Source organism: Carcharhinus amblyrhynchos, chromosome 14 (genome assembly GCF_965287045.1).
Source record: "Carcharhinus amblyrhynchos chromosome 14, sCarAmb.v2.hapA, whole genome shotgun sequence".
NCBI lineage: Eukaryota > Metazoa > Chordata > Chondrichthyes > Carcharhiniformes > Carcharhinidae > Carcharhinus > Carcharhinus amblyrhynchos.
In genome coordinates, this window is record NC_137337.1 from 60441132 (window position 1) to 60467618 (window position 26487).

General features: G+C 43.6%; 1 protein-coding gene across 4 annotated transcripts in view; it reads right to left on the reverse strand.

Annotated features, from left to right (window-relative positions):
* Nucleotides 1-6431: 6431 nt before the first annotated feature.
* The window catches only part of ino80 (INO80 complex ATPase subunit), a 210204-nt gene continuing 190148 nt past the window's right edge, over nt 6432-26487 (reverse strand). For 3 of the 4 annotated variants that reach the window (XM_080202971.1, XM_080202970.1, XM_080202973.1), the window contains exons 30-36: nt 26326-26484; nt 23955-24057; nt 22852-22940; nt 16819-16992; nt 14011-14164; nt 12432-12644; nt 6432-10058 (exon numbers count right to left, since the gene is read on the reverse strand). In XM_080202971.1, coding sequence (XP_080059097.1) covers nt 9838-10058; nt 12432-12644; nt 14011-14164; nt 16819-16992; nt 22852-22940; nt 23955-24057; nt 26326-26484 — 1113 coding nt within the window. In that variant the 3' untranslated portion in view covers nt 6432-9837. The remainder of the gene's footprint in view (nt 10059-12431; nt 12645-14010; nt 14165-16818; nt 16993-22851; nt 22941-23954; nt 24058-26325; nt 26485-26487) is intronic. The other variant, XM_080202972.1, reaches the window with a different exon arrangement.

The window sequence follows — 26487 nt, forward strand, 5'->3', positions numbered from 1 at the left end:
CCCTATTGTTGAATGTATATAGTAAATGCAAATATGTTGAAGCGCCTCAGCGTGCAACATAACCAATGCAGCTAATTTGAGCATCATTGCATTTTCTGCAATCAACATTTTTTAAACATTTGTGATATTCTCCTTATTTTATTGAAGCACCTCAGAGTGTGACATGATCTGTATAGAAAATGTGAATGTCATTGCATGTTCCTGTTATGACAATTTGAAATGTTTTGCAATGTTTCCTTTAGAAATTTTACAATGTATATTTTGCAAAAAGAGCTGAACGAATTTGGTTAGAGTTAGGGAATAAGAATGGAACTGTACATGGGCTATGTGTTATAATTCAGTGATCAGTGAAAGGTGACAGAGGAGGACATTTGGAGAAAAATGCAGGAATGATGGATTAATAACAGATTATTCAGATATCCAAAGACAGATTGCAGAAAGTATTGCAAGAGGCAAAAGAGGGGAGGGATTTCCGTCACATATTTTCTGAAAGTCTGCATTTGGTGTGACAAAGGAAGGGGGAGTGCCTCTGATACCAGGAAATGAAGTAACTGAGAAATAGTGACCACAACATTGTTCTACTCCATAGGAAAATTGAAAAGGAGAGGAAGTCAAAAATAAAGTTGATTGATTGGAAAGGCCAATCACAGATCAAGAGGAAACTGGGGAAAAAATAGCAATGAGACAGTGACAAACAATGAGAAATGTACAAACAGGAGATGGTTACAGTGCAGACAAGACATGCCCAAGGAACATAATGGGAGTGCAGCAGAATAAAGGGAGTTCCTGGGCTAAGGACAGAATTTCACATTGGAATGTGGCTATGAGGCACATAACCAAATAAAGGCGATAACACAAGGAAAGCAGATTAGAGGAAATATTGCAGCACTGCAAAGAATAGAAAAGATATAAACTGGGATGGAGGGGCTGGTGGCAGATAAATACTAACTTGAAACAACATAAATCATTTTATAAACAGAGTAACAGAATATTAAAAACAGAGCCAATTAAGGATGAAATGGGGAATCAGGTCATAGAGGTTTTTCACAGAGTTTTCTTATAGTATTGCAAGGTGGGAACAAAATAGTACCAAGAGAGATGGTGAATCAGCTGAATAACTTTGGATCAGGAAAAACTGCTGAGAAAATCCACTGAAACTTAAATGTAAAGATACCGGGCTCCAAATATTTTCACTGAGGGATGCCAGAGGGAAAATAACAGAAGCTCTAATCACAGACATTGAATCGCCCAGGGTATGGAAGCTGTGCCAGAGAACTGCAAGATTATCATGTAATAAGGGAAACAGACAAACCAGCCTACTCAGTACCAGTCAGCCTAATATCAGTCTCATGAGACAAGTCACATCTGACAAATTTTGTGAATAAGGATTTCAAAAGATATTGAACCAGGTATTGCACAGTTCAAAATTAAGGCATGCAGTACTGAAGGAACATGGCAGCATGGATCAGGAATCAGTTCAAGTACTAATGTGGAGAAGCCCTAATGCTCTGGAACACAAGTTTGAATCCTACCATGGCAGCTGGTGGAATTTAAATTCAATCAATAAATCTGGAATTATAAAGCTCGTCTCAGTAATGGTGACCATGACAGCTATCACTGATTGACATAAAAACCTGTCTGGTTCACTAATGCCCTTTAGGGAAGAAAATCTGCTATCTTCACCTGGAGTGGTTTGTGTGAGATTCCACACCCACAGCGATGTGAATGATCCCTAACAGCCCTCAGAAATGGCCTCTCAGTTCAAGGGCAATTAAGGATGGGCAACAAAAGTCAACCTTGCCAGCAATGTCCATATCCCATGAAAGAATAAAGGGAAAACAAAAGTTATGGTTAAGTTTGGCAATGTTTTATAGATATAATCGGACACATCCCTTAGTGGGATCAGTGTTGGAATTATTGCTATTCTCAAAATTTATGTTAGTGTCACACACTAATGTTGAAGTGTGTATTTCTCAAAGAGTAAGATGAACTTTGAATAGAGTTGCAGTTGACTTCAGGAGGACATATGCTTAAAGTAAGATTGGAAACAGTGGGGAAAAGCAAAATGCGTAATAGCTTTTAAAGGGCAAGTGGATAACCAACTGAAAGAGAACATTTTAAAAGACTTGGAGATGGCAAGAATTGAGACTGAAGGGAGAAAACTTTCAGACAGCAAGGAGCGATAAGGAAATGGGACATGGAAGTAATGTTAAAGTTTATTTATTAGTCACAAGTAGGCTTACATTCACATTGCAATGAAGTTACTGTGAAAATCCACTAGTCGCCCACACTTTGACACCTGTTTGGGTTCACTGAGGAAGAATTTAGCATGGCTGATTCACCTAACCTGCACTTCTTTGGACTGTGGGAGGAAACTGAAGCCCCTGGAGGAAACCCATGCAGACATGGGGAGAATGTGCAAACTCCACACAGACAGTGACTCAAACTGGAAGTTGAACCCAGGTTCCTGGCACTGTGAGGCAGCAGTGCTAAGCACTGTCTCACCATGACTGTTTGATTTAATTTGATTTGTCATGTGTTAATATACAGTGAAAAGTATTGTTTCTTGTGTTATACAAAGCATACTGAACATAGAGAAGGAAGGAGAGAATGCAGAATGCGGTCTTACAGTTATAGCTAGGATGTAGAGAAAGATCAACTTAATGCGAGGTAGGTCCATTCAAAGGTCTGATGGCAGCTGGGAAGAAGCTGTTTTTGAATTGGTTGGTATGCAATCTCAGACTTTTGTATCTTTTTCCCGATGGAAGAAGGTAAAAGAGAGAATGTCTGGGGTGCATGGGGTCCTTGATTATGTTGGCTGTCAGAGGCAGCGGGAAATGTAGACAGAGTCAAATAATGGGAGGCAGGCTTGAATGATTGACTGGGCTTCATTTGTGACCCTTTGTAGTTTCTTGCAGTCTTAGACACAACAGGAGCCAACAAAGCTGTGATACAACCAGAAAAAATGTTTTGTGGTCCATCTGTAAAAGTTGGAGAGAATTGCAGCGGACATACCAAATTTCCTTAGTCTCCTGAGAAAGTAGAAGTGTTGGTGGGCTTTCTTAACTATAGCAGCGGTATGGAGGAACCAGGACATGTGTTGGTGATCTGGACATCTAAAAACTTGAAGCTCTCAATGATTTCTACTTTGCCCTCAATGATGTAGACAGGGGCATGCCTTCTACTGTGGTTCCTGAAGTCAATGACTATCTCCTTCGCTTTGCTGACATTGAGAGAGATTATTGTTGTTGCATCAGATTCTTTATCTCTTTCCTGTACTGTGTCTCACCATTGTTTGAGATCCAACCCAGAATGGTGGTGTCATCAGCAAACTTGAAAATCGAGTTGGAGGGGAACTTGGCTATACAGTCAAAGGTGAATAAAGATTATAGTAAGGGGCTGAGGACAAAGCCTTGCATAGCATCAGTATTGAAGATGATCATGGAGGTGTTGTTGTTGTCTACCCTTACAGACTGCAGTTTGTGTGTTAGGAAGCCTAGGATCCTGTTGCAGGGGGAGGAACTGAGCCCTCGGTTACAAAGTTTGGAGGTAAGTCTGATAGGAATAATGGTGTTAAAGGCTGAGCTGTAGTCTATGAATGTAAGTCTGACATAGGTGTGTTTATTATCTAGGTGTTCCAGATTTGAGTGTAGGGCCAGGGAAAAGGTGTCTGCTGTGGAGCTATTGCAGCACTAGGCGAATTGTAGTGCATCCAGGCAGTCTTGATTTGTGCCATGACTAACCTTTCAAAGCACTTCATAATGATGGATGTCAGAGCCACCAGACAATAGTCATTAAAGCTTCACACTGAAGACTGCCAGTGACCAGGAAAATGCCTTTGAAGTCAGGGCCTTCAATCTGCCAGCCCCCAGTGATCAGGAAAATGCTGCCACTCTCCAGACTCCATCTGGCATTCCCTTGGCCCCTGCAGTTCAGGAAACTGGGGTCACAATGTTGGAGTGTACATTTTTGTGTGTAGTTTCAGAGAGAAGGCGCAGAACAACGTGAAATAGCCTCCTCCTGCTGCTTGTAAACTTTATGAAACAGGCAAATTATTGTCCAAACATTCAATAAATAAGAGCTGGGAAGGGGAAGGTCGAGGAAAATTTAAAAGAGGAACAACATCTTGCAAATCAGGCTAAATCTTGGGATGCATGGTTACTGACAAAGTCGATACTTAGTAGCATTATAGGAATGAGCAATAAGTGCCTTGGTTGGCCACATCAGAGAGAAGTTAAGATTCATTATCATAGTATTTAAGTTACATATCAGGCCAGATTGGGTGAGGACAGTCGATAGTCTTCCCATAAAAGGTCCAACAGCTTTAAATTTATCATATCTCAAAGACTTCGTGGTTATGCTATATCCCATAACCAACAGATCAGATCAAAGCTTTCAACCAGCATGGCACACTGGCAAGCACTGCTGCCTCAGTGCCAGGGACCCAATTCCAGCCTGCGTTTGTGTACAGCTTGCATGTTCTCTCATGTCTGAATGGGTTTCCTCCCACACGCCAAAGATGTGCAGGTTAGGTGGATTGGCCATGGTAAATTGCCCCTTAGTGTCAGGGAAATTAGCAGGATAAATACAAGGAGTTACAGGGATAGGGTCTGGGAAGGATTATTGCCGGTGCAGGCTCAATGGGCCGAATGGCTTCCTTCTGCACTGTAGTGATTCTATGATTCTTCTACAAACAGAAACAAAATTCTGCAGATGCTGGGAATCTCAAATATAGACAATGCTGGAAATACGCAGCAGTGTTGGTAGTATCTAAGGGACAGAAATACAGCTAATGCTTCCAGTCTGTGACCTTTCATCAGACACCATTTCCAGCATTTCCTGTGGATGGTGGTGGACAATTCACAGAATCGTTACTATGCAGGAGGTGGCCATTTGGCTCATCTTATTTGCACTAGCTTTGCAAATCATCTAGTTCCATTCTCACACCTTCTCCCCTGCACACACACTTCTCAGGTAATAATCTCTCTTTCAAATTTTTCAATAGAACTTCCTTTCACCACACTGTCAGGAAACGCAATTCAAAGAGCAACCACTTGCTTCATGAAAAAGATCATCCTCACAGGGCTTTTGCTTCTTTCACTAATTACTTTAAAACTGAGCCTTCTGGTTCCCAATCCTTTCACAAGTGAGAACAGTTCCTCCCCATCGACTCTTGTCCAGATTTTATTTGTACTTCCTTCAACTTAGTGAAGTGTATTCACTAGTCACCAAGCATCTCCTCGATACTGGGGAGGCCGAAAGCAGATTGTGCGATTGCTTTGTGGCGCATCTCCCCTTTCAGACCGCAAGTACAACCCAGGAGTTTCTGGATGCTTGCCAGTTTAATTCTCCACCTTGCTTCCATGCTGACCTCTCTTATCCGTGGTCTGCTAGGGTTCCAGTGAAATCCAATGCAAATTCTAGGAACAGCATCTTATCTTTTGACTTGGCCCTCTATAGCCTTCCAGATTGAACATTGAGTGCAACAATTTCAGATTATAACCTCTGCCTCCATTGTGTTCTATGGCATTTTGCTTCAGTGGTTAGCACTGCTGCCTCATAGCACCATGGACCCAGATTCAATTCCTGGCTTGGATCATTGGCTGTGGGGAGTTTGCGCATTCTTTCTGTGTCTGTATGAGTTTCCTCTGGGTGCTCTGGTTTCTCCCCTCAGTCCAAAGATGTGCAGGTTAGGTGGATTGGCTATGCTAAATTGGCCCTTAGTGTCAGGGGGACTACATAGGGCAAACGCGTAGGGTAATGGGGATAAGGTTTGGGACCCGATGGGTCGAATGGCCTCCTCTGTATTGTAGGAATTTTTCTCGTTTTGTCTTTCATTTTGCTGAGTTGGTTACGTCTTGTATCTTTATCATTTCATGCTACATTCAGAGGATTCGTAAATTACCATTCACACCTTATTTTGACACAACAAATGTTTCTTTACAATATCCATTACCACACTCCTTGACTGTTGTATCATGGATTCTTTTGTTTTTTTAATCTCTTCTGTCTCCACTCTGTCCGATCTTCCTTCTTTGATCCGCCTGCTCCCTCCTCTCCTTCTACTGGCTTAAAAACTTGTACATTTCTTTCTCACATCTAAAGAAAGATCATCAACCTGAACATTAACTCTGCTTCTCTCCACAAAAGCTGCTGGGTGTAATGAAGTTATCCAGCTTTTTTTTTTATTTCAGATTTCCAGCATCTGCGGTATTTTGTAGGCTGAAAATCTTGACTATTTTAGCCGCAGTGCACTATCCAATTGTTGCATCCCATCCTGGAATCCAACAGAGCCCAGGTGACTGTGCACTGACAAAGGATGAAATCTGGGGAAGTCTGTATAGTCTTCCTTTCCTAACATGAGCCACTGCAGGAACAGTTCCAGATATTTACTTCACAATCAAGCTCACACAAAGAAACAAACAGTGGCATTCTTTAGACACTTTGATTTTATTCTGATACTGTACTGCTTGTACCTGAATCATTTTTGCTAAGGTTGAACACAAATTGTGACTGATTTCATTAACTGATTGTGCATTGAGTTATGGCGTTGCAATAAAATAAATCAGTTAACCAGCCCGCACTGTCAGGGAAGGGTGGGGGAAGAAACTGATTCAGTGAACTGGTATTGCATACATTGTACAATTAACCACACAGGCCTCCTCCTCCATATATCCTCCTCAAACCTTTACCACTGTACATCCTGAAATGCAAGTCAAGCTTCCAGTGCAGCACAGTACTGAATTTAAAAAAGGCCTGAGAGCCCTGAGGTTACAACTTCTGTCACGTGTTAAACTGTGTTACGAATCTGAAACTGTTATGCAATCTCTTTAAAAATACAAACATATAATAATGTAATGTATGCTCTGACCACAAGAAGCAGAGTGGAGCAACTCAAAACAATACACAAAAATTCCAGATTAGGTCCTCTCTCACATTGACACACAGTGTCTGCAACAGGCATGATCCTATACCTGGCTAAAGGAAGATGCTCAAATGCCCATATACGTGCAGATCCTGCTCACTTTGGGACTGAAGAGTTTGACATCTCTGCAAGGGTATGTGCAGCCAGAAGAAAAGCACACTGACTTCAAGTGGAACGTAACCTGCAAGCATTAGACTATTCAAGTGTTACACCACCACCTGAATGTTGTTATCATTGTGGCTGTCCAGGGTTTAGTTAATCAAACTGCAGCAAAGCTGAACGTCAATATATTCTACTGGTTAGAGAGTGGAAATCTGTTGTATTTGTTTGATGGGGGGGGGGGGGGGGGAGGGGTGGGATGGGAAAGAGGCAGTTCACACAGTGTCTCACAGAGCTGCCCATACAAGCAGAACGATGTCTCTTAAATTATACATGGAATCTTTCAACAGATCCATTCCACTGGATGGAAAAACTAACCAGCCGGTGAATCAGAGATGTAAGGCAACACCAAGGCTGGCAGCACAGGGAAAGGACACTAGGTTCAACTAAGGAGCAGTAATAACTTGAGATAGAAAAACTCTGCATTTTAATCTTGACATTATTCAGAACATTAAGGAAATTAATCTGTTTTCACTATTTAAAATACTGTGTAGTTTCCACTCACTATTTTTTAAAAACACAGGCTTTCTTCCCCTTCCTTTGCTGAGTTTTGGTCTAGCCAATGGGACATGAGCTGTCCCTCCTAGGATTCTGGCTGAATGTTTAAACAGAGGGCAGGTCTCGGGAGGGTAGCTGTGCCTTAAAACTCCATATCTCAAATCAGATGTAGGCTTGGCTGAGATTGGACTGGGAAGATGGGGAGAGGGCAGGATGACAGGTAGGAGAGGTACGAGAGAAGGATGGAACAAATATGGGGAGAGGGAGACCGGGGAGAAATAATGGGAGTGGAGAAGAGGTGGAGCGGGGGGGAGAAAGAGTGAGAGAGTGAGTGAGAGAAAGAGTGAGTGAGAAAGAGACAGGCAGACAGACACATGGGAGGGAGAGAAAAGGGTGTCAGGGAAATGGCGAATGACAAGGTGTGAAAGAGATGGCAATGCAGAGTGTGGTGAAATGGGGCAGAGGTGCAATATGAACAAGAGGTATGACAAGGAGGCAAGAGTGGCAATGTGGGGAGAGAGGGAAGAGTTTTGCATTTGAGGTCACATTGACAATTCTAGTGCAGTGACTAATTTATTTATTTTAAGTTCTGAGAGGAACCTGAGATTCCCAAATATCAATCAGTATTCAAAGTAGAGAAATTTTAAAAAGGAACACAGCTCTTGCACAGTCAGCAGTGATCTAAACGAGGCCACTTGGCCCAGACCCTTGTACTGGTGCTAGCATTGCAAGTGGAGTCAGTGCGAAATGATAAAATAGGGTAAAATTGCTATAGTCCCAGAGGCCCATAGGCTGCTTTCTTCTTTGAGAGCTGACTGGTGGCAATTTAAGCTGAGAGTCACCACATCTCTGATGAGGGACAAGGTTGAGAAGGTGAGCCTTCATAAATAACCAGTGAAATTAAACACAACCAGAACTATAGGGGAATGGCAAAATACTGTTCTATACACATCTGGGCCCATTTCAGCATCTCTTCTTAATGGTATTGGAGGAGAAATTGGGCAATTGTGAGAAACCACAAAAATCAACCCAAGTCCATGATATGGTGTGTTGGAATGTCAGGAAGCAGCTCTGGAATGGCCATGGAATGTCTCCCTAAAACATTACAAAAGCTTTTCGCATTTCAAAAATTGTCCTATGCAAAGTATTTCTAGGTCATTGTATCCTTTATTCGGAGACTGGGATATCCACAGTTGTTACACTGTGTATTGCTGAAACTTGTTCTGGAAACAAGGGGTACCAAGTGTTTCCTATGGGTGCTGCACATCCTCCTTCCCTTGTCCTGTGATTTCTGTGTATTGATGTTTGAATTTGCTGCTATCTGCAGTAACACATCAAGAAGCCTGTGCTACACAAGGACCTACTGGAAGTTTCCAATCAGGTTGCTACATGGCACACTTTATACATTGAAAGAGAGCTGGAAATGCACATTGGGGCTGTCAGCATCTCACAAAAAGGAGAGATCATCTGCCTTCTCTCTCCCATTGACTGATCAACCTAGAGCGAATTTCCAACATTAATTTTTTTTAAGCATTAATTGATTGCCAGTGTCTTTAAACTATCATCAATGGGAGTGGAAGCGCAGTCTGGATGCTGCAGTTCACAAGCCTTGATGAGCACTGTCAAAACTCAGCAGCCTTGTACTTGCATTTGGAGGCTTCTCCTGGCCAGAGCAGGGATCAGCAAGCTATTGAGCAGGTGCCACTTTCAGTCACTGGCAGCTGACTGATGCAAATGTAACAGTGGTATGAGGAAGGAGGAGGTATGGAGGAGGGTGCGGGAAGCTGAATGCTGCTTCTGTTCTCAAGGGGAAATAGCTTCCGCCTCTGCAAATTAAAACACAAGGACTTCAGAATGTTTACCTCTCAGCACTGGAAACTAGTAAAAATTCACACGCATACAATCTCTCCATAAAATTACTATTCATCACGTGGCTGGATTTTAACCAGTCTCTGTCAGGTTAGTAAAAGATAGCAGTCTCTGTTTGATTTTTCTTACTTTTTTGTACATATTTACAAGTTCATCTATAAAAAAATAGCACATTCAAAAAGAAACAAACGAGGATTCTGTGCTCTCCTGGTAAACATTATGTACACGTCATTCAGAGGGAAAAGGCTTCTCCATGATTTCACTTATTAGGCTTCTTTTAAACAAATTCTAAACCTTTAAACACAAAAGTCTTGCAACTCGCCCTCCCCACCCCACCCACTCACTGCAGTCGTTCCTCCCCTCACCCACACCAGAACAGTTCATGGTTACCGGCCCCCGACAGTTGGGGGTTGAACCAGACTTCTGCTGGCCTTCTTGCTGGGGGACGGAGAAGGTGTGCTAGTGTCTGTTGGCGTCTGTGGTGTCCCTGGGACACTGTTCGACAGGCTGTGAGGGGAACTCAAGGGGGAGGTGCTCATCATTCCGAAGGTGGCGGTGCTAGTCGGCCGGGAGAGGGGTGACTGCCCAGGGCCGGTTCCTGCCATACCTTGAGATTGAAGAGAAAATATGGAAACAATCAACATAATTAAATTGCACATCATCATGATTCTTCTAAAATATTCCCTCACCATAATGGGAGATATTAGAGCTAGTAATTTAGCATTAATATCATACAGATTGTCAGCATCAAATGTGTCTAACAGACACAATACAGGTTAGATAAACCTCCCTGTACATGTTCCATAAAGCATTCAGAGTAGTTATAGCATGGGTTAAATAGAATAGAGTTCCCTCTACGCTGTTCCATCAAAGACTGATTGATTTTTACTGTGTTCCACCTTGCCCTCAAGTTTAATGAATAGAACTTTTAATCTATAATGCTAGCTTTATTCTGTCAGACACTTTTTATATTGAGAATCATAATTCATTAATCATCTTCAAGATGCATATAGGCAAAACCATTTGGAGAGATGGAATTAATTACCCACCCCAATTACCATGGTTTTTATTCCCCCAGTGGGTTTTTGTTAACATAGCACGTGGTATTCAAAGAATATATAATTTTAAACAAATTACCTTAATTATAATTATTAAAGGGCAGCACCGTGGCACAGCAATTAGCACTGCTGCCTCACAGCACCAGGAACCTGGGTTCAATTCTGGCCTTGGGTCACTGTATATGGAGTTTATACATTCTCCCCATGTCTGCGTGCGTTTCCTCCGAGTGCTCCAGTTTCCTCCCAGAGTCCAAAGATGTGCAGGTTAGGTGGATTGGCCATGCTAAATTGCCCCTTAGTGTCAAGGGGACTAGCTAGGGTAAATGCATTGTGTTAGGGGGATAAGGCCTGGGTAGGAGTATGGTCGGTGCCGACTCAATGAGCCGAATGGCCTCCTTCTGCACTGTTGGGATTCTATGATTCTCTTTGCTGGACTAATCCACTACAGACAGGCAAATTCAAGCTTAACCTGTTTCATGCTCCCCATCCCCAGAGTGCTGCTAAGAAACCTGGCGTAGTTATTCACTTTAAGAAAATCTCAGCACTCATGACGCAATCAAAAATGGGAATTTCAAACTGACTTTAATGAGAAACCAAGTGTCAGTAAGGTGGAAAGGCAGAAAAGGGCAGTGTAGGGTGAGGATGAATCAACCAACCACAAAACAATCAGAAAATGAAGAGAATTCTGTGCATGGATGGGTTGAATCAATGAAGACTAAAGCGATCAAAGAATTAAATATACAGGATGAACTCAGCAGAGAAGCACTGTTCTGTAGCACAGAGCAGCGCAGGTCCCAACAAATGCAAATATAAACTTACAAACACGGGCAGATATAAACAGACACTCAAATGCGCATACATGCTCAGTCACTGATGAGTGTTGTCCACTATCCCTCAGTGTTGCTTTACTCTAAGGATTCTGTTTTTGTTTCTGGCCCCAAAAAGAAGGGAGGCCAGATTGAAGCTACAGCAGTAAGGTTCTGATCAGAACTTGTATTTAGAAAGAAAGCAAGTAGTACCTTTATTATTTGCTGTCTCAAGGAGTGCAATGAATGCTGAACTCTCTTACATGAATTTAGATTTATTCACTTGCCAAAAGTAAATAAATCTACTCAGTGGTTTTGACCCCAAGTCTTGGACTGGTAATTGTGTTTATTTAGTCCCATTTTTGAAGAGAGAGAATCACGTGAATTCCATTAAAAGGTGCAGAGTAAGGGTGCTTTGTCAGGATCCATGGGCAATGATATTGGGCAATAAAAGGATTAAAAGGTCTCAACGTCAGATTATGGGAGTGGTCAGTCACATTTGAAAAGTGAAATCATTGTATTAGAGGCAGTTCAGAGAAGGTTTATGACTCATTTCTGGAATGAGGGGATTATTTTGTGGAGGAAGTTTCTATACTCTTCGGAGTTTAGAAGAACGAGAGGTGATCTTATTGAATCATACAAGATTGAGAGAATTTGATGCGTAGATACTTGGAGGATGGTTCCACGTGCGGAAGTTTAGAGCTAGGGGACACAGTTTCAGAATAAAAGGTCTCCTTTTTGGGACAGATAATGGAAGGCAGTTTTTTTTTCAGAGGGTTGGTATTATGTTAGCAGTGAAGGTCTTGTTTTGGAAATTCAAGGGCAGATTTTTGATGAACAAGGGAACCAGGCAGAGAAATGCGGTTGAGACCACTACCAGATCAGCCATGATCTTACTGAATGGCAGAGCAGGCTTGTAAAGCTGAATGGCCAACTCCTGCTTCTAAATTGCACACACAGCAATGGATTTCACTTGAAGCTACTTTAGAAGTGAGCACAATGCAAATGTGCCAAGGTTGGCATTGCACTTAGAGGCGTTCAAGGAAAAAAGCGCAATTACTGCTTAATGGCTGACACTGTCGAACACTTCCATCAGGTGCTCAGTCTATTCCTTACCTTTGGACACATTATACCCGTATGCAGCATATGCAGCAGCTGAAGCTGCTGCTGCACCTGCCCTGGCCCCTGCCATCGCTGCAGCACTGCCAGCAGTGGACTTGCGCCCTCGATTTTTTCCAGAACCTTTTGATGTACTTCCAGATCCTTTCGGACGGCCTCTGCCCCTCCCTGAAGGGCCCATGTTAATACCAGACTTGTCTTGCGAAACACCTGCAAAATAAGGAGATCCATGCATCAACAACTGAGATATCAACGCAGAATTTAAGTCCACGATTCTAATAGCGTCTATTCTACCACAGTACTCAGTGTGAGACATGCCTACATTAAAAGGAGTTGTCAGCTGCGGTCCAAAACCTGTTGCTAGGTACACAAAGTCACAGGCACCAATCAAGCTCTGGGGAAGGGGCAAAGAAGGAAATGGCTTTGTCGCTATTTTATGAACAGAATCAGTCCCCCTTCTCACCATACTGAACACAGCTTGCTTTTTTACCTTTAGTAACATACACAATGTGTGGTTCTGGCAGATGATCTACCAACTAGGGATGGTTTGTTGAGTCTAGAGGGTAAAAGGATGCTACTTGAATCACACAGACCAATCAACATCACAGCCGACCCATGTAAAATGACAGAATGGACCCCAAGGATGCATTCCAATATCCTCCATCTCCAATGGTTTCCTAGAGTCTACTGCACTCTTTTGGACATTTCCACTCAACCCCAAAGCAATAACTATTGAGGTGACAGAGAGAGAACTAGAGCAACAGATAAAATAAGGAACATGCATGTATAACACGCACAAATAAATGTAGACAAATGTGCACATATAGATATGCGTATACATACATGCAAACACAGACACAGAAATACAGACATGTAAATATACAGACACTAAATGTCCCAAATAATCTAGCAAGCCACCCAATTTTATCTAACTGCCAAGAAAAATAAAACCATCTCATATCAACTGAGGTACCAGGATTATCACTGGATCACAGTCTACAACTCCCTAACTAACAGCACAGTTGGTTTATCTATATTACAGCAGGTCAAGAAGGTGGCATTCAAAGGCAATAACTGCTGACCATGCCAGCAATGTGCACACCCCATGAATGAATAAAAAAGACAAATGTACATATAAACATACAAACAGACATGCAAATATAAACCCATGGGCAGATGTACAGACACTCAAACCCACAAATATATCGGCGCACACATATGTAGACACACATATAGAATTATTAGCCGGATATGAAAAAGCAATTCACCAAGTGCAGAGGGGAAGATTACAAATTGACACTTTGGACTGATATCACAGCTGAATTGTTCTCCTGCCTCCCACTAATCCCCAGCTGCTAATTCTATTTATAATCACAAGCTTGAGTGGTACAACAAAACAAACAGGAAACTAGACAATTAAACAGTACGGGTGACGATCACTGCCCCGGGTGACTCAAAGTCACGCAACGACATCCGACTTTAATCCAAGGTTACAAAGTAATCAACTATGTTCCCAGCACACATTTGGTGCAAGGATGGGTTGCACGACGCACCAGGAGCTTCCTGTATGTCATACCATTCACATGGTCTGAAGTAGAGCCTGCAATGGAGACTGGGGAATTGGTTGCTCTAGACTGTGTTGCAGATGTTGGATCATCAACGATTACAAGGTCACTGCTACTTTCATCAGGTGCAATAGATCCAGTGTGCTGCTCACTGCTCATGGATATCTGTGGGGATAGAGGGTACAGGTTATATAAAGTGCCTGACTGATTTTGAAACAGTGCACTGTACATCAATAGATCCCAGTAAACATTGCATGCCCCTGACAATCCATCCCCTGCATTATGGGAGCTCCTGATGTGGAAATGCCAACATTGGACTGGGGTAAACATAGTAAGAAGTCTCACAAACCACGTTAAAGTCCAACAGGTTTATTTGGTAATAAACGCCACAAGCTTTCGGAACGCTTTTCCTTTGTCAGATGAGTTGAGTGTTCTGATCACAAATGGGGAATATAAAGACACACACAATTTACAGAATACTGATTAGAATGTGAGTCTTTACAGCTAATCAAGTCTTAAAGGTGCAGACAATGTGAGTGAAGATAGCATTAAGCATAGATTAAAGAGATTTGTCTTGTCTCCAGACAGGACAGTTAAGTGAGATGTTGCAAGTTCAGGCAAGTCATGGGGGTTATAGATAGTGTGACATGAACCCAAGATCCCAGTTGAGGCTGTCCTCTTGTGTGCGGAACTTGGCTATAAGTTTCTGCTCAGCGACTCTGTGCTGTCGTGTATCGTGAAGGCCGCCTTGGAGAATGTTTACCCGAAGATTAGAGGTCGAATACCCATGACCGCTGAAGTGTTCGCTAACAGGAAGGGAACAGTTTTGCCTGATGATTGTCGAGCGGTGTTCATTCATCCGCTGTCGTAGCACCTGCATGGTCTCCCAATGTACCCATGCCTCGGGACATCCTTTCCTGCAGCATATTAGGTAGACAACGTTGGCCGAGTTGCAAGAGTATGTGCCGTGTACCTGGTGGATGGCGTCCTCACGAGGTCACGGCATCCATGTCGACGATCCAGCATGTCTTGCAGAGGTTGCTGTGGCAGGGTTGCATGGTGTCGTGATCACTGTTTTCCTGAAAGCTGGGTAGTTTGCTGCGGACAATCCCTTCCTGTTGGTGAACACTTCAGCGGTCACAGGCATTCAGCCTCTGATCTTCATTGACCAAGGCAGCCTTCACGACATACGACAGCACAGAGTTACTGAGCAGAAACTGATTGCCAAGTTCTGCATACATGAGGACGGCCTCAACCGGGATCTTGGGTTCATGTCACACTATCTGTAACCCCCATGACTTGCCTGAACTTGCAACATCTCACTTACTGTCCTGTCCGGAGACAATACACATCTCTTTAACCTATGCTTAATGCTATCTCCACTCACATTGTCTGCACCTTTAAGACTTGAATAGCTGTAAAGACTCGTATTCTAATCAGTATTCTGTAAACTGTGTATGCCTTTATATGCCCTGTTTGTGATCAGAACTCTCCACTCACCTGATGAAGGAACAACGTTCCGAAAGCTAGTGGCGTTTACTACCAAATAAACCTGTTGGACTTTAATCTGCTGTTGTGAGACTTCTTATTATGGGAGCTCCTGTGTAGATCATTTACACTGAATAAAACAGAGTAGGATATGCTTTCAGTAAACTAGAATACGTGTGGGTGAACAGCGAGAGTGAGTGAGCAAGAGCAAGACAGAGAACTAATGATACTGACACTTTCAGCTCTAAATTTCACACTAATTGACCTCTTTATACAGGGATCAAAAAAGTCACATACACAGCCATATCTAATTATCACATGATAATTAACCTCCCAACCTTCAGTCACAAAAGCTCAATCGAAAACAACTTTTGATAAAGACCAAGTCTATTTCAAATCTAAGAAAGCTGCACCACATGAACTTTTGGTGAAACAGTTCCATTTCTAAGCCATTAACAATAAATGCTGATTGCATAGAATACTAACTCCACACGTTTTATTTGGGTGCTGTAGTGAAACGTCTGCACTAATCATTCCATTTTGCCCTAAAGAAAATGATAGAATTAATTGGAACCAAGGGACCGGAACCAGGGTACGGTCACAGACACAACGTGAGTAATCACAACTTCTGAAGTGCAAAATGTCACTTCCCTCCTTAATTTTTGTCTTCCATTTTGTTTTTTCATTTACCTGTCCCTCTTACTATTCCTTTAAAAAGATTCCAGACTACCTGACCTCCAAAATATTGCTCCAAATAATTCCAGACAGTTCCTTGTTGATGCCATACCATCTATTTAAGTGATCCTGCGCTTTTTGCCTCTCAAATTTTCCTTTACCGTACTTTTTTTTGGGACAGACTTATCTCCAGATATTCTCCTTCCCCAAATATCCCCATTCAATTTTGCTGCAAAGTTCCCTCACTCTCTTAGCCCAGTCACTGCAGCAGCATGCAAAAAAGGACTGATGATAGGTTTTCTTCACTTGGTGTCAGCTGGTGGTGACAGGTGACTTCCCATTGCTATATATGGATTGACTCTCCATCCCCATACAGTAGAGAATGCTATTTCCTCCCCTCTGTTTAGTCAAGGAATTGTTTGGGACACGGTGCATTGGTAAACGTGCCCATCAGTCTTTTTGCTGACTGCTCTAAAAGCAGGCCCAAAGGACATCCTGCCTTATCAGTTTCCCTGCATGCAGTTCCATTACCTCTGCAAACAGATCCAAATGATATGAACTAGAACTGTGCAGCTGTGGCTTGCTTTAGATCCCACGTCCCTCTGCAATTCTACACTCAGCTCCTGCACTACAGGCTCAGTTTTGTATTGCATTACCTCACTGTAAGGGCTGGGCATGGCAGAGTCTACGCTGATGAAAGATTCCTCCCCGTCGGCTGATAGGTTTCCTGAGGACATATTGGAGTTATCAGCAGATGCCAACGAAGGTGTCAACATCGTCCATCCCTCTTTCCTTCTCTTCACAGCGTTCTCACCATCCTCCTTCTTCTTCTGTCAGAAGCAAACAAAAGTTATCAAAAAAAGTGGTCTTTCAACTCGCACCTCCCTTCTGACGCACAGCCATCCGTAATAATCGCAACATCATTTCTGTGAATTGGTCACACATAGACCTATAAAACAACTAAATGTTAATTTCTCGATGGCTGTAGCATGAAATTGAAGTCAAGTGACTAATTCTGGTTTGGTGCTGGGTACAGCTGCAAATATGATCCTGTAATCATAATGAGCCTCCCAAGAAGTTCCTCCTCAACGCCGTTCTAAACCGCCTCCCCTTTATCTTGAGGCTGTGCCCCCTAGTCCTACTGTCTTTTTTGAGCGGAAAGAGTCTCTCCACCTCTATCCTATCCATCCCATTCATCATCTTATACGTCTCAATGAGATCTCCTCTCATTCTTCTAAACTCTAACGAGTACAAGCCTAGTTTATTCAGCCTCTCCTCATAGCTCAATCCCCTCAACTCCGGTATCAGCCTAGTAAACCTCCTCTGCACTCCCTCCAGGGCCAAAATATCCTTGCGCAGGTGCGGCGCCCAAAACTGCACACAGTACTCCAGCTGCGGCCTCACCAATGCCCTATACAGCTGCAGCAAGACCTCCCTACTTTTATATTCAATCCCCCTCGCTATGAAGGCCAGCATCCCATTCGCCTTCCTGACCACCTGCTGCACCTGCAAGCTGGGTTTTTGCGACTCATGCACAAGGACCCCGAGGTCCCTCTGCACCGTCGCCTGCTGCAGTTTTTCGCCACGTAAGTAATAGTCCTTCCTACCATTCTTCCTACCAAAGTGGACCACCTCACACTTGCCAACATTAAATTCCATTTGCCATTTCCTGGCCCATTCGCCCAGCCTATCTAGATCCTTCTGCAGACTCTCCACACCCTCCGCACAATTTGCCTTTCCCCCAATCTTGGTGTCATCAGCAAATTTCGACACCCTGCACTCGGTTCCCTCCTCCAGATCATCTATATAAATGGTAAATAGCTGAGGCCCCAGCACCGACCCCTGGGGCACCCCACTAGTCACCAACCGCCAATCCGAATAGCACCCATTGACCCCCACTCTCTGCCTCCTATTTGACAACCAATCCTCTATCCACGCTAACACCCTACCCCCAACTCCATGTCCCCTGACCTTCTGCAATAACCTCTTGTGAGGTACCTTGTCAAACGCCTTCTGAAAATCCAGAAAGACCACATCCACCGGCTCTCCTCTATCCACCGCCCTAGACACATCCTCATAGAACTCCAGTAAATTTGTCAGACACGACTTCCCTTTAATGAAACCGTGTTGCGTCCGCCCTATCAAGCAATTCCCTTCAAGATGCCTCGCGATTTCCTCCTCAATGACGGATTCTAACATTTTACCTACCACAGACGTTAAACTAACCGGCCTATAATTCCCCGCCTTTTGCCTGGCACCCTTCTTAAACAACGGCGTAACATTAGCCGTTTTCCAATCTTCCGGCACTTCCCCGGAATCCAGCGACGTCTGGAAAATAACCACCAAGGCATCCACTATAACCTCCGCCATTTCTTTCAGAACCCTCGGATGCATTCCATCCGGTCCTGGGGACTTGTCCACAATCAGCCCCTCCAGTCTGTCGAGCACCACCTCTCTAGTAACAGTAATGTCATTAAGACCCTCCATTCCTACCACCTTTCCATCGCTAACACCCGGCAAATTATTCACGTCCTCCTCCGTGAAGACAGAAACAAAAACGTTATTCAAGACCTTAGCCATATCCCCATCCCCTACCACTAGCTCCCCTTTCTCATCCTCTAAAGGACCAACGTTCACCCTAGCCAGCCTCTTCCTTTTTACATAGAACGGAGTTGAGGAGGAACTTCTTCACTCAAAGGGTGGTGAATCTCTGGAATTCTCTGCCCGTTGAAGTGGTGGAGGCTGCCTCGCTAAATATTTTTAAGAAGCGGGTTGATGGGTTCTTGATAAGAGAGGGGATTAAGGGTTATGGGGAGAGGGCGGGAAAGTGGAACTGAGCCACAACAGATCAGCCATGATCTTATTGAATGGCGGGGCAGGCTCGAAGGGCTAGATGGCCTACTCCTGCTCCTATTTCTTATGTTCTTATGTTCCTTAACAGCTGAAAGATGGCTAACAGCTAGCAGATGTCCTGTGGCCTTGCACACTGCAAGTCTGCAGGTAAGACAGGGTTGCAAAGTGGGATAAGTAGTCCAGAAGCATTTCAACCACCATTTAGAAGCAATTCATGCACACTGTCCTCATGCCCACATTCATATCTTGCTGCAGTGCCTGCACTTGCAGCAGAGTGTAATTACAGCAAGGCAAGGATACAAATGAGCAATCTCCATTATTATGAAGAATTTATACTGGAAAAGTCAGCAGCAAGTGCATGCTGATGCTGTCAATGACCACCACCCCCCCCACCCCAAAACTGCCAGGAACATGACCTCTCAAGTACTCAAGTTCCCAGCTTGGGTGAGGAGGGAAGGGAGCTTTCCTCTGTATCTACTCGTGCTGTTCCTGTCCTGGGAGTGTTTGATGGGACAGGGTAGAGGGAGCTTTACTTTATATCTAATCTGTGTTTTATATACCCTTATTGTGCCCAGTGGAGCAGTGCAGAGAGAGCTTTACAGTGAATGTTGTGAACAATGGGCAGCACAGTAGTTAGCATTGTTGCCTCATAGCGCCAGGGACCTGGGCTTGATTCCAACCTTGAATGACTGTCTGTGTGGAGTTTGCACATTCTACGTGGGTCTGCATGGGTTTTCTCCGGGTGCTCCGGTTTGCTCCCACAGTCCAAAGATGAGCAGGTTAGGTGGATTGGTCATGCTAAATTCATAGCATCACAGAAACCCTTCAGTGCAGAAAGACGCCATTTGGCCCAATCGGGTCTGCACCGACCACAATCCCACCCTGGCCCTACCCGCATATCCCTACATATTTACCCAATACCTGCTCTAACCTACCCATCTCAGGACATTAAGGGGCAATTTTAGCATGGCCAATCAACCTAACCCGCACATCTTTGGACTGTGGGAGGAAACTGGAGCACCCGGAGAAAACACACGCAGACACGAGAAGAATGTGCAAACTCCACACAGGCAGTGGCCCAAGTCGGGAATTGAACCAGGTCCCTGGAGCTGTGAAGCAGCAGTGCTAACCACTGTGCTACCGTGCAGCCCCCACTGTGATACTTTGATATCCCAAAATGTGTAGGTTAGGGGATTAATGAGGTAAATCTGTGGGATTAATGGGGATGGGGTGGGCCTGGGTAAAATGCTCCATCAAAGAGTTGGTGCAGGCTCGATGGGAAAAATGGCCTTTTTCAGCACTGAAGGGATTCTATGATTCGGAATCTATCCTGTGCAGTAACTGTCCTAGGAGTGCTTGACACGATAGTGTAGAGAGAGAGCTTTGCTCTGCATCTAATGCATGCTGTACCTGCCCTGAGAGAGTTTGATAGGACATTGTAGAGGGAGCTTTAGTTTGTATTAACTTGTGGTCACCTACACTACGAGTCCCTGATGCTGACAGTGGATGCCTTAATTATTCTTCACCTTGATAAGTACAAGAATAGGATTTTTAAACCACAATTTAGAGTTGCCCTAAAACAGAACTGTTACAGGGCAGCTGAAAAACAATTGGATACAGTTTGCAGAAACAGTTTTTCTTCTAGAGAAAATATGAAAGTGTGTGTGAATGCACATGTATGAAAGAGCAGGCAAGGGCGATACTGTGTGCATGAGTGTGTGAAACTGAGCAGGTACATGATTGTGTGCATGCCACTATGAATGTACGAGCATGTGCACATGACCATGTGTACATATACTGTGTCTTTGTCCTTTAATAGTCAACTCATGAAGAATGAAGTTGTACTGAGAGCTGGCATGGATCTTACACTCAGTTTTATTAATGCCGGTAACCTAATCAGTAGCAGTGATGAATAAATCAACAGCAGGGGATTACAGACATCATTAACTGCACTCACAGCTACATGGATCATAGACTGTGCTCAGCACTGACACCTCCTGTCCCAGAAAGGGATCTGAGAGACATAGGTTGTGGTTGTCAGAGATCAATCAAACAGTTAACAGAAACACTGGGGGCTGAATGGCTTCCTTTCGTGTTGTAAATGCCTGTTCTCTAGGCCAGATTTTTTCCACAGGAACAGTGAAGGCCAACATTGCAGCCAATTCACACACCTACTCCCACTTAGCTGTCAGACCCTATCTACAAATGCAGGGGAGTTCCATTATCCGAGTTGCATAGTGCATGAGACATGGGGAGAAGGGGAATTCAACCAGGATGGGGAAGATTCCTCAACTTAACTCTTTTTTACTGAAAAGCTCTAAAAAGATTATTTCATTGGGTGTAGAAAGTGAAGAAAATGTTCTTGGCTTAATTTAAAGAAATAAGACCCCGTGTTGATAAAGTCCCTGATCCTGCTTCAGGAAGCCGCAAAGTGCTTCAAGACAATTAATTATTTTCTGAAGTGCAGTCACTTCGTACACAGTAAGAACCCAGTAACAGGCAAATGGTTTTTCACAGAGATATTGGTTGAGTGGAAGGTAGGCTGGGGAATCTTCCCTGGTTCTTTACCGCGTATTTGAACATGCACCAGGGCCGCCATAGACTTATGGGTTAGAGTGATTTTTAATCTGTGTTAGTGCCAAGCACGATTGAAACAGTTTGTACAACATGGTGGCACACTCTCCAGGCTGAAAGAATATATCAGCACGTGGTCACCAGATCTCATTTATCCTCTTGGCTACAACAGTCTACCATTTGAATGGAACTGCTCAGTTAAAGGGCATAGCCATGCAAGTGACTGAGACTGCATAGCGTGGGCTGTGCAATGACCACAGATATTGAGAGTCATTCCTCCTGTCACAGGTGACTCTGTACAGTAACTTGAGGCACATCCTAGATCTAGACAATACAAACAAACCATTAATCTGAAATGTCGCATTGTGTTGAACCAGTGAACTGCTAGGATAGGGAACAAGTAGTTTACACTTTGGCCAGTTCACCATTAGTTCTTTAGCTTGAAATCAGTGGAGAATCCTACATATAAATTACTGGGGGGAGCGAGAGTGGGGGAAAGAGAGATGGGAAAGGAAAGGGTCAGGCTCAAGAATGTAGCAGGTGAGACAAGAGGGAAGAGGTGAAACAGATAATAAAAACCTTCAAAAAATTCACCAATTCCTCCCTTATCCTACCCCCTATGATGTCCAGAACCAGGGGACACAGACTCAGAATAAGCGGCAGGTCACTTAGGACTGAAATCAGAAGTTAATTCTTTAACTCAGAGGATAAATTCTTTGGAATTCTCTATCCTAGGAACCTGTGGAGACTCAGTCACTGAGTAAGTTCAAGACAGAGATCAACAGATTTCCAGAAAATAAAGATACTAAGGGGTATGGGGATAGTGCAGGAAAATGGTGTGAGGTAGATAATCTCAGTAAATGGCAAAGCAGGCTCAAGGGGCTGAATACCTACTCCTACTTCTTATGCTCCTGTCATAAAGGTTCCCTTATTACGTCATCAGCTCTTTGGTAAAGATTTTGCACACAGGCCGATTATGCTCATGTGATCAATAACTCAGCCACTGCACTGATCTGCCTCCCATGTGGGAACAGGGTGTTCCATCCAATGCTCAAATGGTGAACTGTTGAGAGGATCCCACAAATGGCAACACATCAGAAGCACTCTAATATCTCTAGCCTTCTGCAGAAAGTGTGGGGGGAAGGCAAAAGCTGCCCATCTCTGAGAAGGCCAAGTGTTTGAAGTCTTTTGGGGATTTACTCTGCTCACTTTTTCACATTCCCCTGGGTTGAGGATCACATCAACTGGGAAGATACTCTCACCTTTTCTGCATATTTTTCTCGTTTCCTTTTTCGATCTTTCACTTTGTTTGATTCTTCTTGTATTCGTTTCTCTTCCTGTCGCAGGCGCACTTTTCAGAGAAATAAACAGGGAAAGAATTGGTTAGTCAACCTTGGAATACCCAAACTCACTCGTACAGTGACCAATAATTATTATTGTTTAGTTTCAGGGTCCGTACTCTTCCCACTGAAGGCATTGAAATATTTCTCAATGTTCATGTGTGACTATTGGCAAATATTCTACTGTGGGCTATCAATGCAAATATGATCAAAACATGCACACTTTTGTGAAAGGCTATGAATAATGATAAGGAACATGATCATCACCCATATGCTTGCTGCCAACTCCTGCTAGCCTCAGACCTCCAAATCTGGGGCCCACTGTGGTCAGAGATCTACGTTTTTGTGGGAAGAGAGAGTGTGCACGCGTGCAGGGCGCATGTCTTGTATATGCGTGTTTGTGCATGTGAGGAAGGGCATGCAGTCTTGTGTGTGGCACACATGAATCTTGTGTGTGGGGCATCTAGTGCGTGTAAGGCACCTCGTGTGTGGGGGGGGCATGGGTCATATGTGAGAGAGGGTGGATGGGCATGACACATGCTGTGTGTGCGCGTGCGCACGGGATGCGTATGTGTGTGGGAAGGGTGCGTGTCATGTGTGCATGCATGGAGATGGGGGTGGTGTGCCTCGTGTGCCCGCTTGGGAATGAGGTTGGACATCTCATGGGATGGTGTCTCTCTCTCTCTCTCGTGGGATGGTATATCTTGTGTGTGTGGGGAGTGTGCGCATGCCTCATGGGAGAGTGGCGTCTGCCTCTTGGGGGTAAGGAGAGATGCCCACTTTGTGGGTATGAGTGAACCACACTGAATTGAGCTGTTGAAACCCTACAGTTAAACAGCGTATAAACCTTCACTATCAAGGCTCAAAATTGAAAAGGTGCCAATTGCATAAGATCTCTTAGGATGACCCTATACATAGAATTTCATGCCAAGAGAAAGGAGCACCTCTAGGAGTTGGAAAAAGCAAACTAGACAGAGAAGACTGACTCAAGGAAGTTATTGGAGATACAGCCAAAAAGTGCTTACATTTCTTTTCCAACTCCTCATCATCCAACAGCAAACTGACAACCTCCTTTGGTTTGAGTGTGTCTGGTTTGAAGTTTCCTCCAGAAATAACCATTCGCTGAATCTGTTTAAATAAAAAAAATACAACTCAGGTTTTGACAAGCCCAACATGATCCCTAAATGCTCTTAATGATCAGAACTGTCCACTGACACGAAACTCTATGGATCTCAAGCCTACAACTGCACTTGGATCCAGTTTGCCTGAACTGGGAGAAAAAGACTCCAGCTTTAAGGCTAAGCTCAATCAAAGTGGGCACTATTGGAGAAGACCATCCTAACTCTCATGCAGAGTAAATGTCCAACAGTCTTCACATCACACAATTCAACTGGTTCCAATGAATCCAGAGTTTGACCCTTTGCTACCCTCTTTTGTGTTGGCAGTCTTTGCTGACAACTTGCTGATACCAGTCTGGCACGTTCCTTTCACTCATTTGATTTTATCCTTTTCCTAGAGTTGTCTTTTGGCTTTACTTAACATTTCCATTCGATATAATCAACTATATTATATATTTCTGGGGGCTCCCTTTAAAACTAGAACTTCTCTGATTCCTTATCTCTCTTTCCTCCTTTTAGGCACTCCTTAAAATCTAACTTTTTGACCAAGCAAATCTGTCACAATCCCAAATATTGCTTGTGGCTTAATGTCAAATTGTGCTTTATAATGCTCCTGTGCAGCACCTTGGGATGTTTTATTACATTAAAGGTGACATATAAACACAAGTTACCCTTGTAGAACTTGGCGTTGATTACAATGTATTGACTCTCAATTTGTGACATGACGGGAGTGGCAGGGTCCCTCCCTACAAGAGTATCTTTAGTAACTGGTATTGGCTCCATTCATGAACGAGTGCAAAAGAATGCTGTGTGGTTCAGTGAAGGCAGCAAGTCTTTTTACCTCTTCAACCACAATTTAATCTTGGCTAAAAGTTTTGTGTCACCTGGCTTTAAGGATCTTGCATGAGCACTGGATTGCCTGTTTCAGGTTAGACGAGGGCCGATGTAGGAAACTGGAGCACAGTGGATGGAGTACAACAGATATCAGTAAAATAAATAGAATCCAAATGGTCAAGAATTACATACTAAAAAACTACAATGCGTTTGTCTTTATCCCATAACTGAATTTCACCTTATAGCTAAAATTTCAAAATCTAATGGATTCAGGAAGCGGTGTATATAAGATGGGTGCAGTGAATCCTGTGGGAAGGGAAGGGAGGAAAGGAAAGCAAGAATAGTGAGATTCCAGATAGTGCACTCGCCTATGCATCATTTACAAGCTGAGAGAGAACAGATAACCCTGAGACAATGGGGCACTTTAGTCATTACTGAAATAGCGTAGCATGTGAAACTGTTGCCCTCTCACAGTCAACCCTCTGTGTAAATCTTTCACAAGCTACCCACAGGAGCATTACACCTCCACCTCAGCAGAGAATGGAGACATCTTAATCATTCAGTCGCGGATTACTGGCTCAGTTTCCGATTGCCAGGATTCACTGTACGTGCAGTAGTATCACTTTGCTCTCCCTGTGCTGGAGGCTGGGAATTATAGCTACGGCCTAGTTATTAAAGCTACAGCCTTGTTTGTGAAATATAAACTCGCCCTGCAAGAATCCATAGAAAACAAGACAAGCACTTCCACAAGCTAATGGGGCACAGGAGTAACCTCACTGCTTTTTGCAAACACTTGCACTCTGGCAACTATATGAGGGTAAAGTGAACTAAACTGGGCCTCTGGAGTTCTTGTGTGAAAATACAAGATTCTGAGGGGACTGGACAGCATGTGCGTCTCATGCGTGTGCGCATATCGTACCATCAGAAATATCATTCTCCCTTGTTTTAAAGAAAATTTCAAATTTTTCATACTGATGGAGACTTACTATTTATTGGCTCTCATGGGCTTTTATTAATAGGCAGAAGCCATAACAGCTCCATTAAATTGAATGGGGACCAGAACTCGTGGCTGGCCTGGGTTCTGGGCAACTTCCTCAAATGCCCTGCAAATTGGCACTCCCAACTCACTGCCCTAGAACCTGGTTCTGTCACTGGTTAGAAGTTTAGGCTCTCTGCTCAAAGTGCACGTTAGTCAGTAGATCAGCAACTCTGTCTTGTGAAATGTTGCTTTACAAACTCAATCAACCTCACCTTGCCTCAGTCATGCTGAAAATCATATTGTGGCTCAATGTAATTACAGATTTAGAGTAAAATTAACTCGCTACATGGGATGTCTCTGGAACATCTGCCATTCTACAGGAGAGATCTTTCACCAAGTTTTTGCCTGTACAAAACTTGAAACGGATATCAAGTGTGCCATGTGCATATTTGTGTGATGTCGCACCTCACTCTTCTCCTTGGCACGCTGCAGGATTCGCTCCTCTATCGTTCCCTTGCAGATGAGTCGATACACAGTTACTTGCTTGGTCTGTCCCAGCCTATGAGCGCGATCCATAGCTTGCTGATCTACAGTTGGGTTCCAGTCATTATCGTAAAATATAACCTG